General features: G+C 45.5%; 1 protein-coding gene across 2 annotated transcripts; it reads left to right on the top strand.

Annotated features, from left to right (window-relative positions):
• The first annotated feature begins 7,437 nt into the window (after nt 1-7,437).
• Nucleotides 7,438-13,790, top strand: LMOD3 (leiomodin 3). 2 transcript variants are annotated; one of them, XM_059856791.1, is made up of 3 exons: nt 7,438-7,936; nt 9,734-11,137; nt 13,261-13,790. In XM_059856791.1, the coding sequence occupies exons 1-3, from the start codon at nt 7,640-7,642 to the stop codon at nt 13,285-13,287; spliced, it is 1,728 nt and encodes a 575-aa protein (XP_059712774.1). In that variant the 5' UTR covers nt 7,438-7,639; the 3' UTR covers nt 13,288-13,790. The 2 variants fall into 2 exon arrangements, with proteins under 2 accessions (XP_059712774.1, XP_059712776.1); XM_059856793.1 differs by having other exon boundaries at nt 7,811-7,936; nt 9,711-11,137.
• Nucleotides 13,791-14,961: the final 1,171 nt, after the last annotated feature.

The raw sequence follows: 14,961 nt of genomic DNA, 5'->3' as shown, positions 1-14,961 counted from the left end.
GAAGAAAATAAGAATATCCAACTTTTCTCAGATGTTGCTTAGGGTCAGTCTTGGGTGGCACAGGGAGGGAAAAGGGAGAGCATGATGTCTCTGTGGCATCTCCTGCCTATCAAGGGAGCTGCTGCTGCTCTCAGTTGTTCCCCAGGACCTTTAACTTTGCCCTTTGCAGATTCTGAGTTTGCTTTGCTGCATTTCTGGAGTGATGTTTTGATGCAGATGCACAACTGTTCACAGAAACAGCTGCAGATGAGGAGGTAATAAAGACATACTTGTAATCATTATCTTATTTGTTCACAGCTGAAATACAAATTGCCTGTGCTTTGTTTGGATTCCTATCTCATCTGTGTGTAGCTGTTTAACCACAGCCTGCCTCACCGGGATAACTGAGGACATCTAGTGCCTGACAGCAGAGTTGAAGAGAGGAGCAGTCCTGCCTCTTGTGCTCCTCTGGAATCCTCCCTGACCCTTCCAGTATGAAGAAACATCTAGAAATGCTTATTTGGTAATATCAGAACAATTCCAAGAGGTGAACAAGGTGAAATACCAGACCCACAGGGTTTGATTTTACAAATATCTCTTTCTTCAGAAGGTAGATGCTGCTGATGGGAGTGTGGAGGGGAAATAAAACCCCACTTAAATCTGTGTGTAGTGGAGTGATTTTGAGTGCTTTGAGTGAAAAAGAAGACCCAGTCCTTGCCAGAAATCCTTAAAAAGGAATTTGGGCACTGAGCTAAAATAATCCATGCCTGATATTTTTAATTACTGTCTGCTGCTTCTCTGCTGTTTTGAACAAAAACACTGAGATATGGGAGGACAAGCACTGATGGGAGTTACCACGAGCCCTGTGGGACGCTGGTGTTGGACATTCCTCCAGTGCAGGCACCAGGAGGGATGAGGCTCAGACCAGGAGCCCCTTCTCCAACACAGGAAAATCTTTTAGGATCACTAATCTTTAAAATTCACCTGACTGTACTTACAAAGCTTTTTGGCCAAGGTGGCTCAGTATGTCACTCTTACAGGTTTCTGCTGACTTCTTTATGATCTTGGACTTGCCCAGCTGAAGTGTGAAGAATGCAGCAGCCGTGTTTGTAGCTCCTGGGTGGGTTAGAAGGCTCCACCATGACCCAGCCCGTTCCAAAACCTGTGTAGGAAATCCTGTAAACACTGGAGGTTTGCTCCATCTTCTGGGCTTTGGGATCATTGCAGGAGAGCTGCTCCTGAGCCTGGGCAGAAGCTCCCTGAGCTTGCCTGGCACTGTCTGGCTATGTTCACACTACTCCTAGGAAGGTTTCTGCATTCTACACTGTTCTTCCATCTCCTTTGTACTTTTCTGTCATATTTAATCAATTTCTAAGGTATAGGACAGTTTTGTAGTAGGGCCTCACCTGCTGAGCACTGATATCTCTCTTAGTGAAATCTCTCCCAGGGTAGGATTTATCATCAAATTTTTTTACCCTGTGTTCTGCTGGAGCAAATGAAGCCTGAGGTGACATTTCCTCCTTGAAGAAGGGGCAGTGTGAGTTGTGATCAGTGCTTCTAGCCCAGGAGGACACATGACACAAAGATCAGGGCCTCAGTGCCAGAGAAGCAGGACTCCTGACAAGAAGCAGCTCCTTGCCATCCATCCACCTTGGTTATCCCTGTCTGTCCCCTGTGATGAAGGGAATCACCATAAATCCTTCAGCAAGTCCTTGACTGCAGAGGGATGTGCTCTGCCTTCCTGGACACCTCCTGCCCTCTTCAGCACAGCAGGAAGGAGTCTCAATTTCTATTTCATCATTAGAGTGCCATCAAAGAGCTGCAGATGGAGAGGAGTTTGCAGCCAGCCAGGGCTCAGCTGGAGTAACTCTAGAAGAAATCCTTGCACCTGCTGCCAGCCTGAGGTTAGGGGAGGACGTGCCCCTTGTGTGCAGAAGGAGGTGGCCACGTGGCCTTTGCAGCATCGCTGCCTGTGGGCAGGTTTTGGTGGCAGGAGGACACAAGGTGTGGGGCTGTAGTAGGTTTGGATGCTGTAAAAGAAAGACACACCCTATTTCAGTGTGAAGGGTGACATTGTTTCCTAGGATGACTCTGTTTCTCATCTGATTTGCTTAGGCTGAATTCAGTGTTTCTTATAAATGTGGAGGGGATTGCTCCTTGCAAAGGTTATGATGTTGCTGTTTGAAGAATCCTTGACATTGCATTATTGCAGTTCTGATTTAATAGTGCTGCCAGGCAACATTGGCAGTGAAAATATAGATTTGGCCTATAAAGAGAGGGTACATTTTAACATTTAATTCTAGCTACTGCTTTTAGCATGAGGCCTTTGTCACTCCTGGGTTTGGGTTTTTTTGGGGTTTTTTTGCCCTGCAAATCCAGAGCACAGATAAATTGTGAGAATAAAGGTAGAGTTAGCAGTAAATAATTGCTGAATTGCACATGCTGCCACAGACAGGTTCTTACACAGTTTTCAGGGAGATTAATGTCTTCTCTCAAGGTCTGAGCTTGCATTTCTGATGTAAGTATTGAATCTCTGAGCCTGTTTTGCACAAAGATTTGGAAAAGCAAGCCCTCTGTTGATAGCTGTAAACATTTGGGTAAATGCCCTGTGCTATGCCCATGGATAGTGTGTGGTTCAGCACCGTGTTTGCCTCGTGTCCAGGCCAGCTGTGCCCACCAGACAGGAGCCAGTGCTGCCCCAGGGTCTCTGTCCCCAGGCAGTCCCTGGTGCAGGGCTCAGTGTCCCCTTTGGTGGCCATAACCAGCCTCAGCTCTGTCCCAAAGCAGGCAAAGCCACACTGAGGCAGCTCAGGGCACCTTTTGGGTTTGCCCATGGGTGAGAAGCCCCAGGTAGAGCCATAGCTCAGTCCTTGAAGTCGTGGTCAGGTAACAAACATCATGAATTGCCTGCTCCTCATAAAATAACAAAATTACTCATGGTCTCTGACAGACCTGGTTTTATTCACCTCAGGCTGGTTTTCTACTCCCTTTGGCAGCTGTTAGCACTGGGCTTTGGGAAGAAGAGGTAAAAAAGCACCACCCAGGGATGAAAACATTCAGGTATTTACAAGTGCTTCACCAAGGTTACATAAAAAACAAGCTGGGAAAGGAAAGTAACAAGTTAGCAGAAACCAGTGCTGAGTGTTTCAGCATTTTGCCCATGTTTGTGCTAGAAATGGTATCTGGGACCAGAAACTCCCTCCTGTAGCCACAGACCTGCCCTGTGTAATAGAACATGGTGCAGAGCAGCCCCTCTGGCTGTGCTGGAAGTGCTGCTCCAGCCTCTTCAGAATGTGGTCAGTAAAAAAAAAAGATCTGGGAGATGGCAGGGGTGGTGTAGTGCTGTTCAGTGGCAAGCAAGCACAGAAAGTCAGTCTTTGAGGGTCAGATTTGGAACAGGTTTTGGCTCTGAATTGAGCAAAGGTTTGTCCCGAGTCAGCCCAGACTGCCAGGAGCAGCTCAGTTGCCCTTTGTGTCATCTCCAGACCCCCACCAGCAAAATCTCAGCGTCAAGATTTTTATGTGGGATTGTCTCCTACCCCAAAATCATGGGGGTTTTGATATTTTGAAATGGTTTAAAACATTTGAAATTATTTAGAAATCAATTGGCTGATTATTTAACCCTTTTTGATACAAACCAGGCATACATTTCCCTACAGGATTGCTTTGGACAGGCCACTGTGGGTGGTCAGTGCCCTTCCCCAGGCTGAAATGTTCTGTCCTTGATTTCTGTCATGACCAAAGTCTTCTCCATGCTCCCCTTTTCTCCCTACACTTGTTAATGTTTTCTTTTCCCTGTAATCAAGAAGGTGGATGACGACAGAGGTTGTTTCCTACTGCACAGGTACTGTAGCTGCTCTCAGATTTCTCTAAAAATGGAAACTAAAAATAAATAAATAAATTACCAAGCTCTTTTTGGGGGGAGCAAATTAGAAATGTCCAGGTCCCACTGAAACAGGAGATGCAGCTCTTCTTGTTTCTCTGGAGGCAGAGGAAATCACAAGACATCAGCACAGTGATGATGGGAGAGATCATGGGAGATGATGAGAGGTCTCAGCACAGTGACATGTGGTTGGTTGAGCTGGGGCAGCACTGGAGGGCTCATATCCCCATCCTTCTGCTCCCTCCTGCCCTGACCCAGCCTGCTGTGCCTGCTGCTTCTCACAGGGTTTGACTTTCCAGCTCCCTGTCGAGCGACTTGGGCAAATACTTCCAAAGTCAATTCTCCTTACTCTACTTAAGCAACAAACTTAATCTGATATGTTTATATCTGTAAGAGTTGGGAGGTGTGGTGGGTGATTTTTTTTTCCCCTAGGTGTTTTTCCCACAGGGTGTCTCTCTATGACTGCTCCCATTGCTCAGTGGTTGTTATTGTTCAGATCCCATCATCTGACCCTTTATAATCCCTGTATTGGATTACACTGCCTTGCTGGGCATGCTTGGTGTATGCTGCTGATTGTCAATTTTAGACTCTCATCAACCTACGAGTTTCTTAAAAGTAATGCAAGGTTATGTTACATGGGCACATTCCCTGACTCCTTCCAGTTGCACTTGGAAATGCCATGGATTGGTAATAGAGGGGAGTGAATGTGGGGGGATTTATAACAAAAAAAATGAAAGCCAACATTATAGAAATGGCTCTCCAATATCTGGCCACAGCATGTGTCCCATCAATTACCTTAAAAATAGAACAGTTTTAGGCACTCAAAACATGGGCTTGAAACATGGGCTGCCTCCTGTCAAATGTTGACACAGCAGTCAGGCCTTGCTGATATTCAAGCTGAGAACTTGTCCAACTTTTGGCTTTCACGAGGGATGGGTTGGGAATTTTGAAGAGAATGTTTAAATGAGGAAAAAAAAATCAATGAGGTGAAGCAATCCTGCAGGAGAGGCTGCTGGTTTCATTCCAGAGTTCATCTATATGTGAGTACCTGCCTTACAAACAGTGATCATAATGGTTCATTACCAAGGGCAGACCTCTTCTTCTGTCAGTGTGCTCCTGGAGTGCTTTTGTTTAATGCTTGATGACTGCCTGCTTCGTGTGAGCTTCTTTTGAGCTTCTACTACCTGTAGGAATTGCTCTGTGATTGCTGCAGGTGCCTCTTGTCTTCTACTGGGGCTGTGAGTGCAGCTCTGGCACAGCACAGCTCTGCCCTCTGGTAGCAGTGCAGCAGCTTGTTAGTCCAGGGATTCCTGAACAAGTGTCAAATTGGTGTGGAAATAGCTAGTGTCACCAGTGGAAATGGTTTTCCTGTCTTAAAGAAGGTTGAGAAATGTGTGATTGTTTTGGAAAGCTCTGAGGGGAACACCAACAAATTCTTTTGAGAAGAAGATGGGAGTTTAGCCTTTAAAAGTGTTTTAGGCCCACTGTGAGCGTGTCCTCACCTCCAGAATGTTGTTTGTTGCTCTAATGTGCTGTTACCAGAACACCAAAACACTAAGCAGTGTGTTAGGAGGGGAAGTACATCCTGGAAACATAATTTATGGAGGAGAGACCTAAGGTAGGCAAAATATGATATCCACCTTGGAAATCTGTGGGATTAGCACCCATGTCACCAGGAGAGGTGTCACCAGGCACCTTGCTCTGCATCTGATGGGGAAGGCATCATTCCCAGTCTAGAGTTTCCTAATGGTGGTATTGACAAGTGATATATTTCTGCTTAAGAGAAAAAAGTGGTTTTCAAAAACACCTGATAGTGTTCTCAGTACCTCTGTTTTCCTTCTCAAGAGGATTTCATGGGTTTGACCCTGCTTAACTTAGATGATCTGACAAGACCATGGCCCAAGGTGGCCTGGCTGAAGATCATGGAAACCCAAGAAGGTGGCACAGGGCTTTATTTACAGGCAAGAAATTAGCAGGTGAGAAGCAAGCACTGAACAGACAGCTTCTGGGGCCCAAACTGCATGGTTTGGGAGAGCAGCATACTGGCTGCTGAGGAGCACTGATTTATTTGAGAACACCAGGAAACCATTTATGGGTTCTATTATGGGCAGCAGTCACTGGGGGTTAGAGCTGCAGGAGCAGATAGATTGATGTGTGGGTCTGTTGTTGTGCTTGCTACTGCATGATATAAAACAAGGATAAGGATATACCAAAGGGGCAAATGGAGCCATTGCATTCTTGGCTTGGGCTTTTATTATCTTTTCCTTTGCTACTTATGCTGTTCTTAAATTTTTGCCCTCTTCCCTGCTATGTGACAGCATGAATCAAATGAGGACCTTTGGATAATGGACTCTTAATAGAGGTTAACAGGGCTTAGAACTCCATGTTTCATGTTACAAAACACAGCAAAAAAATCACTGTCATCATGCACAGCCCATTTTGCTGCTGGCAGACTCCAGCAGAGCATGGTTAAGACTGTGATGAGAAATATGGCTTAAAAATTGGCAGGGCATGGTTTCATAGCTTCTCCCCCATGGTTTTGCTCCTATGGAAGCTGCATTTGCAAGGTGAGGATTTGATTTGATACCCCTGCAAAGAAAATTTGAAATTATGAGAGGAAAACTTCCTAATCCAATGAACAGCCCAAACTGTGAGTAGCAAAATTAGCCACCCTTGCTACTCTACTGGTACAAAGAAACCATGCACATGGTGATGTTGGAGGTTTGCTGTGTGAATTTAGCAGCCCACAAAATATTCTGAAGAAAGGAGGAGGCACTTGGATGAAATGGACATCCAACAAAAAGAGGCATTTGGGGAGTTACATCAGGTCTACAAATATAACAAAGTAAATCTAATCTTAGCTTATTAATTCTGAAAAAAAAAAAAGGTAAAAAGTAGGAGAAGGATGATCTGGAGATGAACTGTCAGCCAAGAAGAGTTGACAGTGCAAATGATGCTCATGACAGGGCCAGGCCAGTCAAGGAGCAGGCAGTGGCATGGCCCCTGGATGGGAGCAGGGATGTGCCATGGGAAATGCTTCCCTGGGAGCACTCGGGCTGCTTCAAGGGGCTGGTGCCTGTCCTTGCATGGACCTCTGTCCCCAGGCACAAGGTGCATGTTGTACCAGCTCTACCTGCCTTTTTCCATCTTGGAGGACTTTCCCCAGACCAGGATGTGAGGCCTGGGAGAGGTCTCCAACAGAGGATGGCTGCACTCACACCAAACCCCCTGTGACAGTCAGCCAGGGCTTAGACCTGGCCAAAGGCAGTGCAGGGCCTGTGGTCTCTGGTCCTTTTGAGATAGATTGGAGATATCATGGACACAGAGACCTTTCTGATTCTTCCCAGAGGCCAGATTTCACCTGCACATCTCACAGGTGCCACTGATGTTCCTTCATCCTGCTCTGGCGATTCCAGGGTGATGCCCTGAGCAGTGCAGTGTCCCAGGAATCCTCTGGAACATGTCTGTCTTCTGCCTCCCCCAGCGGGGGACACACCAGCTGCACTGAAATGTCAGAAGGGTTTGCACAGCTGACAGGTTGCTGAAAATGGAGCATCGCCATAAATTCTCTTTATCCAGCCAAATGCAGCTTAATATAGACTTAGCTGCACGGGCTGTGTCCCACACTGAGCCCAGGAGCTGCCACAGCTCAGGACCAAAACATGAACTTGTCGTTTTAACTGGATCAACTACTGCTAGTGGGGCTAGGAAAAAAAAACTCCTTTGAAATTTATCTTTCTCTTTAGGTTTAAAAAGTGTTAGAGGAAGCAGGGAAGAATGAACATGTCTGAACTTGGCCAAAACTCCGATGAAGACGTGTGTCCTGAGGACATTGATGAAGATGAAATCCTGGCTAACCTGTCCCCTGAGGAGCTGAAGGAGCTGCAGAGTGAGATGGAAGTCATGGCCCCAGACCCTGAAATCCCGACTGGAATGATACAGAGGGATCAGACAGAGAAACCCCCCACGGGGAGCTTCGACCACAGGTCCCTGGTTGACTACCTGTACTGGCAGAAGGCTTCCAGACGCATGCTCGAGGATGAGAGAGTTCCTGTCACCCTCTTGCCCTCTGAGGTAACAAGCAAAAAAATCACAAATATTTATTATGCATCAGCAGTGGGATCTGTTTTGTAGCTTTAATACCTTAACGTGCCTCTGCTTCTGTCCCTTACATAAGGTAGAGTACAAACAAATGTAGATTAATCCTAAAAGCCTCATCAGTGATAGAATCCAGCTTGGACTCATATCAGGGTTAGTAATTTTTTAATTGCTTTTCCCAAATATTTACTTAAGCTTTTTAATAGAAAAAAAACCCTAATTCTGATTTGAGTAAAGCAAATCACTGAGAAACTGTCACAAGATCAGTTTTGGAGGATGTAACTCTAATTAGTTTGATTTTGCATATGGAAGAACACCACGTTGCTTTTCCATGGAAGATTATATTAATCATCCAAATTAAATTATTAATTGACAGAATTTAATGACATACTGGAGAAAAATCCCAAACCACTGTATTTTAACAGGGTGAAACATTAACAACCAAGCATGCAAGCTCTTGAACTAGTTCAGCCATACTCAATACAATACTTAAATTTATTTGACTATCCCCATGACTTTGAAATAAAGTTAAGGTCATACTTAGATATCTTTCAGGATGAGGGCTACACTTAAAAATAGGTTAATAGAATTGAAACTTGGCCAGATGAAACACATCCATACTTGAATGTGAAGTTCACTAGAAGTGAATTTGAGGTAACTGATTTATTTTAATTTTGCTTTAAATATGAGTGGTTTGCTAATACACACCAGTGTGGCACATCCCAGATTTCCCAAGGCAGGTTTCATGGGCTGCCTTTGGAGACCAGGGGAAATCTGGGAATTTTTCCTGCAACACTCTTACACTCAAAGAAACAATTTTGTAAACACTTCAGAGGTTAAATCTGAAACCGGGGTGTGGAGCTGGCTGCTGCATTCACAGCTGGTCAAAAAATCCCCATCCAAACCCATTCACCACCACAGCCCCAAGGGCAGAAGTGACTGGGACCATTTTGTCTGACTTTGTGTGTAGCACAAGCCATGGCACTGTCCTGCCCGAAGAGTGCAAATCTGAGGGAAATAGCTTGATTTTATTAGTGCTTTATTAGCATTTCTCTGTGATGGAGGAACCGATTGCAAAAAGATGCTTGACCAAGAACAATCTCAGCAAGGAGTGCCTCTGGAATTTATTTGTATGATAGAAGCCTCACTGACCTGCAACTGCTTTGTGCAGGGGCTAGTTTCTTATCTCTGGACTCCAAACTGGGCTAATAGTTTATCTTCAGTGAGGTGCTGCCTTAGCTGTGATGCTCTGGGACTGTCAGAGCAGGTGGCCCTGTTGTCCCTTGTGCTGGATGATTCCACAGTGGTCACAATGTGTCCTCTTCACTCCTCCTTGGGCTGAGCAAACCATCAGGGGGTCACCCTGATGTCCAGTGCTTTGTGGCATACAAAGGAAACTTCCTTGTCAAAGGAATTATAAAGATTACACTAAATCCAGAAATAGACTTTGGATCAGAAACTCTCAAGCCTCAAAAGGGTTCAAAGACCATCTTAACATATCATTAAATATGCTCAAGATTTAACTGTTAGCACTTAATTTAGTAGGCAAAAATGAGAAACTGGTTTGCAGCCTCTTTAGGAACAAGTCGTTCCTGTGTTCCCAAGCAAACTGGTGCAGCCTGAATTTACAGCAGAGACACTTTTAAGGATTATTCTCTATTGTATGGGCATAGAAGGATCTAAATCCAGCTGCTACATTCTTATTTGAGCAGAAAGTTATTGTAACAAAGATGTTTTGCAACTATTTCAGCTGTGAGGTTTTGTCTTCCTCAGAGAAGGGCTGAAGAGGAGATGGAAGGAGAGGCCGGCAGCAGTGGCGAGGTGGCTGGAGGGAGGATGCCAGGAACAGAGGGAAAAGAGAGACATTACCAAAATGAGCACGTGTCTGAGTCAAGAACACAACCTGGGGACACAAAGAAAGATAGAAGTGATAAGGAGAGAGTGATGGAGGATGAGAAAGAAAAAGCAGAGGAGGAAGAGGAAGATGATGAAGAGGAAGACGAAGAAGAAGAAGAAGAAGAAGAAGAAGAAGAAAATGAGACTGAATTGGAAACAAAGAAGAATTACACCAATGAGAGCAGTCATATCAACCAGATAAGTCCGAAGCCAGATAAAGAACAAGGAGAAATCAAAGAAAAGCCTAAAGAAAATGAAAAGAAAATATCAAAATTGAACATCCCCCAGAAGTTAGCGCTGGATACCAGCTTCATGAAACTAAGTGCCAGGCCCTCAGGAAATCAAACCAATTTAGAAGACAGTTTGGAGAAAGTCCGTAAAAACAATCCAGACGTGAAGGAGCTCAACCTGAACAACATAGAAAATGTCCCCAAGGAAATGCTGATCGATTTTGTCAACGCCATGAAAAAGAACAAGAACGTAAAAACGTTCAGCCTGGCCAATGTGGGGGCCGATGACAACGTGGCGTTCGCGCTGGCCAACATGCTGAGGGAGAACAGGAGCATCACCACCCTGAACATCGATTCCAACTTCATCTCTGGCAAAGGCATCGTGGCCATCATGCGCTGCCTGCAGTACAACGAGACGCTGACGGAGCTCCGCTTCCACAACCAGCGCGGCCTGCTGGGCCACCAGGCAGAGATGGAGATTGCCAGGCTGCTGAAAGCCAACAACACCCTCCTCAAAATGGGCTATCACTTCGAGCTGCCTGGGCCCAGGATGGTGGTGACCAACCTGCTCAGCAGGAACCTGGACAAGCAGAGGCAAAAGAGGCAAGAGGGGCAAAGGCAGCAGCAGATGAAAGAGCAGAAGGAGTTGATAGCGATGCTGGAGAATGGACTTGGGTTGCCTCCTGGGATGTGGGAAATGCTGGGGGTACCGCTGCCCCAGCTGAGGATGCAGGAGCCCCCACAAGCCCCCAAACCCCCCATCCCTGCAGCTGTGTCACTGAGCAAAAGGCAGGAGAACACGAGGCCACCAGCACCCGAGCAGCCGTGCAGGGAGAAACCCATCAGCTTCAAAGTGGTCAAGCTGAAGAAAACTCAGCGCAAACCCCCCGTGCCAGAGTACGTGGAGCCCGCTGAGAAAACCAACCTCAAAGACGTCATCAAAACACTTAAACCAGTTCCCAGGAGAAGACCTCCTCCCCTGGTGGAAATAACCCCGAGAGATCAGCTCCTCAACGACATCCGCCAGAGCAACGTCGCCTATCTCAAACCGGTGAGTGCAGAGCAGTGCCTCTGAGGGGAGGGAATGGCACTCACCTGCTGTGCTCTGAGCTCTGTCTGGAAATGTTGGGCTTTGGCTGGGCTGGCAAATGCACCTGCACGTGGCATTGTCACCCTTCTGTGTCAGGCTGCCACTCCTGGCGTGCAGGTGGTTGTTTTCCAGCAGCACTGAGGTATGGCTTGCACAGGGAACTCACACCCAGGCTGCAGCCTTGTGCATCCCTGGCTGCATCCACAAGGTAAAAGAAAGGAAATTCACTCAGGAGGTGAACAAACCCACAGAAACTCAACCTGTCTATGCTCCTAACAGTGTATTAGTTATGACAGACCAGTGCTATTGTAAGACTGTTGTTTCAGGAGTACAACAGGTATTATTTTTCACATCAGCCCCCCACAAACCCCATGTTTCTCTCCTCAATAGCTGTATTTTTTCTTAGCTCTCACTTTATACAAGAGAGCACTGTCATTTGGCACATACTGAAATCCAGCCTGGACTCACATTCTGCAGCCTCACCCAGTAACAAGGAGTGTATTATTTAATGGTCCTTTGCTGCTCATTCTTCTGTCTGTCCTCGTGCAGATAAATCGCAAAATTCTAGTGCTAACAGGAAAAAAAGAAATTAGATCCACCAGCAGTGAAGATGGAACTAGGTTGTGGGAAGAGAGTAGTGACACTGTAGAGGATTTTATATTTGTTTTCAAGTAAAATTTTGCCACTGAAAATTGGCTCAGTGGTCAACTCAAGTGAACTCAAGATCATCCTGACTTTAGAAAGCCAGTCCAAAACTAAAAACTGCCTCTTGGGTATGCTCTCACTTGGGTACCAAATTCATGGGCTTCTTCTCAAAATGCTGGCCACCAGATTTAACCTCTTGTTCTCCTAACCTGTTATATTCCCTTGCATTAATTCAAGACATCCTAAAAGCTGGCTGATGTATTTGTAGCTTGTTTGTGTTGCCAAGGCTTGAGGAGGAGGACAGAAAATCCTTGTAGTTAAAAATAGTCAAGTAATTTTGTAATTATAATTTCTTTCAATATTGACATTTTAATATAGTGGGACTAATTTTTCTTTCATTTATACCTACAAAGAAACAATTATTTCCTCAGAAATTCCAGACAGAGTAGTTTGTTTGATATTTTGGCAGGTGCAGGTTCTGCAGTGACCTCAGATTCTGGTCCAGGATTACCCTGAACATTCTGTCCCATAGGCAAGGTCTGGGGTTCTGAGTTTCTGCTGGCCAGTCCAACTTGGCTGCAGCCAAGGCCTCTCCTCAGGGCATTTCTGGCCTTTCTAGGCTAGTCTAGGGATTGAATTTTGGTTCCTCACCCCAGACAAGAAGACCTGCTGGTGGACAGCTCACAGATTGTGCTGGTGACAGCAGGCTGGTCCTCCATGGCTGTGGGATCTGCTGCCTGCTGAGCTCTCAGGAGGCTGGAGGACAATGGCACTCGTTCTCTGCCAGGCATAGCCCTTGTTTTGTTCAGCAGTTGGTGAGAAACCTGGGTGCTGCCATGTGCCAGGGGTAATACTGATCCGGAGGCATTCCCCCAAAATGATCAGGAGGATTTTATCCATGAGAGCTGTGGGGTTAAAGATAGATCAATTCATGTTGCTTCCTAAATATGCCAGATAACAATTGCTATCACAGCCCATGGGAAGATGAGACAATGGACACATACTGGGGGCTTGGGGTGGTTTGTTTTGGTGGATTGTTTGGAGATTTTTTGGGTTGGCTCTTTTTTGGCCTCTGTCATCAGACCACCTGGTTTGGATTTGGGGCATTAGGGTGTTATTCTGCCCATCCTTCATGATCTTGGGTAACTCCTTTTTGCCTCAATTCCCTCAACTTCTCTGAAATGGAGTTTGACTGCTTGAGCTGAGCTGGGTGTTTGTTCTCTCTGTGGTGGGACTCAAGGCCTTCAGATTGATTTCCTGGACCTTAAGCATTGCAAACATCAAGTGAGGCATTCCAAACAAAAGAGAACTCCCAAACAAAGCTCCTTGGAGTTCCCAGCTGTTATATTTTAACTTCTGGGGGTTTGTATTAGACTCAACTGGCCTGGTAAATAAGGCTGAGAAATTTCCTCCTCCTAATACTTCATGTCCTTGTCCAGGTGCCCTTGCCAAAGCAGCTGGAGTGAGAGACCAGACTGACCTGAAGAAAACAACTTGGAATAAGGACTACTCAAGTTTTGCTTACAACTGTTTCAGCAGATGTTTTCTGCAGAACCCAGGTGGTGTATTCAACTCTTTGGGAACAAAGCTTGTGATACACACTTGTATAAGTGTGCTGAAAACGGCTGGCATGGGAAAAGTCAGTGCTAAGTGTTTCCATCAGGTATCAAACAATCAGCTGCCATCTGTCTGCCAAGTGGATTTGAGGCTTCAGTTTGTTGTGGGAATATTTTCTCAGAGGCATCAATAACCTTGTCTTTCTAGTTTGTCAGCAAACTATTTTGCTTCCACGTTGTCCTCCTGCTGCCAGATTCTGCAGGAACATGCTGTGCTTTATCTTATCTTTCTTTTCACACACATGCTACTTTATTACTCTCTTGTCCATGAGAAATGTATTTGGTTTCTATGTATACAGCTTCATTTTTTAGGCTAAGGAAACAGAAATGAAATAAAGCTCTCTCTGTAAGAAGTGTGCAGCACTTCCATTGCTAACAAAGCACTCACAGAATGACAGCTCTGGTACAATGAACACCTTCCAAGCTCCCTCTATTTCAGAACAATGTCTAGTGGGCATTTACCTGATCAGCATTTAAAAGATGATGCCACGCTCTGCTTTGAGAACTGTGATGTTCATTCCCTGTGATTCACCACTCTTACTGCAATCCTTAATTGCAGCCACCTTGGGAGAGCACTGAAATGCCATGTTAGGTCTCTCTCCACACTGTTTGTCGCAGGAGGATGAGCCTCACCACTACTCCAGGCGTTTATGAAACTCCTAATTCCTCCTAGAATGTGTGAATAGCATGTCTCATCTTGGCAGGGCTGGATTTGAAGGGGTAAAACACACAACTCAGTTTTTCCTTAATATTTTTGTGATTTTTTTTTTCTCCTCCCTCTTTATGATCACAGTAAGTTCTGCTGTATTTCTTGTACAGTAACTACAGGTAAGTCACACTCTTGTGAAATACATCCACAAGAGACCAATTGTTTTAGAGGCTATTTTGTTTTTTAAAGCTATAAGGCACAAGGAAAGAACAAAGGCTTTCCCTGTGCTAAAATGCACCTTCCTGTGACTGCTTGGTCCAAAGGCACAGCTTTGTAGCTCCTGGCAGGATTTCCTTCAGGTGAGTTCAGCTCTGAGTGGTAACTCCTAGGAACCTTCCCCTGACAGCTAAATCCCAGTCCCACCCACCCTGCTCCCCCTTCCCATGTTTATTTTAATAGTCCTGTGGTATCAGCGATGTCCAAGACCTCTTGAATCCAAGGTAGTCTCTACTGTCACTTGTTTAAATTTTCATTTGGTCTTGTCCTTTTGGTACCTATCTTGTGGTCTCTTTCCAATCTCCACCTTCCAAACTTGTAAAGCTCCTTCTCAGCTCTGCTTCTGTTTGCAAAGGTAATGCCCCAAACTTGGGAAAGCTGGTTTCTGTATTGCCCAAGACAGGGCAAGTAGCTTTAAAGCATCACATAACAGGGAAGTGACATAAAAAAAAGAAAGTAATTTTCATTGCAGCCCTCTCTTTTTGTAAAGGTGAAGAGCAGGAAAGGAAGAAGCTTGGTACTTCCAACCAAGCCCTTGCACAGAGCACAGCAGCAAGTGATAAATGCACCAAGTAACTGCCCAGGAAAGCTGCTGGAGC

This window comes from Haemorhous mexicanus, chromosome 11, assembly GCF_027477595.1.
Source record: "Haemorhous mexicanus isolate bHaeMex1 chromosome 11, bHaeMex1.pri, whole genome shotgun sequence".
Taxonomy (NCBI): Eukaryota; Metazoa; Chordata; class Aves; order Passeriformes; family Fringillidae; genus Haemorhous; species Haemorhous mexicanus.
The sequence above is the reverse complement of the archived record's forward strand: the minus strand, read 5'-3'. Positions and strand labels throughout refer to the sequence as shown.

Excerpts from the sequence above, each read along its gene's own strand:
- LMOD3 (XM_059856791.1), top strand. The coding sequence starts at position 7,640 with ATGAACATGTCTGAACTTGGCCAAAACTCCGATGAAGACGTGTGTCCT. Across the intron at positions 7,937-9,733 it reads TCACCCTCTTGCCCTCTGAG|AGAAGGGCTGAAGAGGAGAT; the intron begins GTAACAAGCAAA and ends TGTCTTCCTCAG. Across the intron at positions 11,138-13,260 it reads ACGTCGCCTATCTCAAACCG|GTGCCCTTGCCAAAGCAGCT; the intron begins GTGAGTGCAGAG and ends GTCCTTGTCCAG.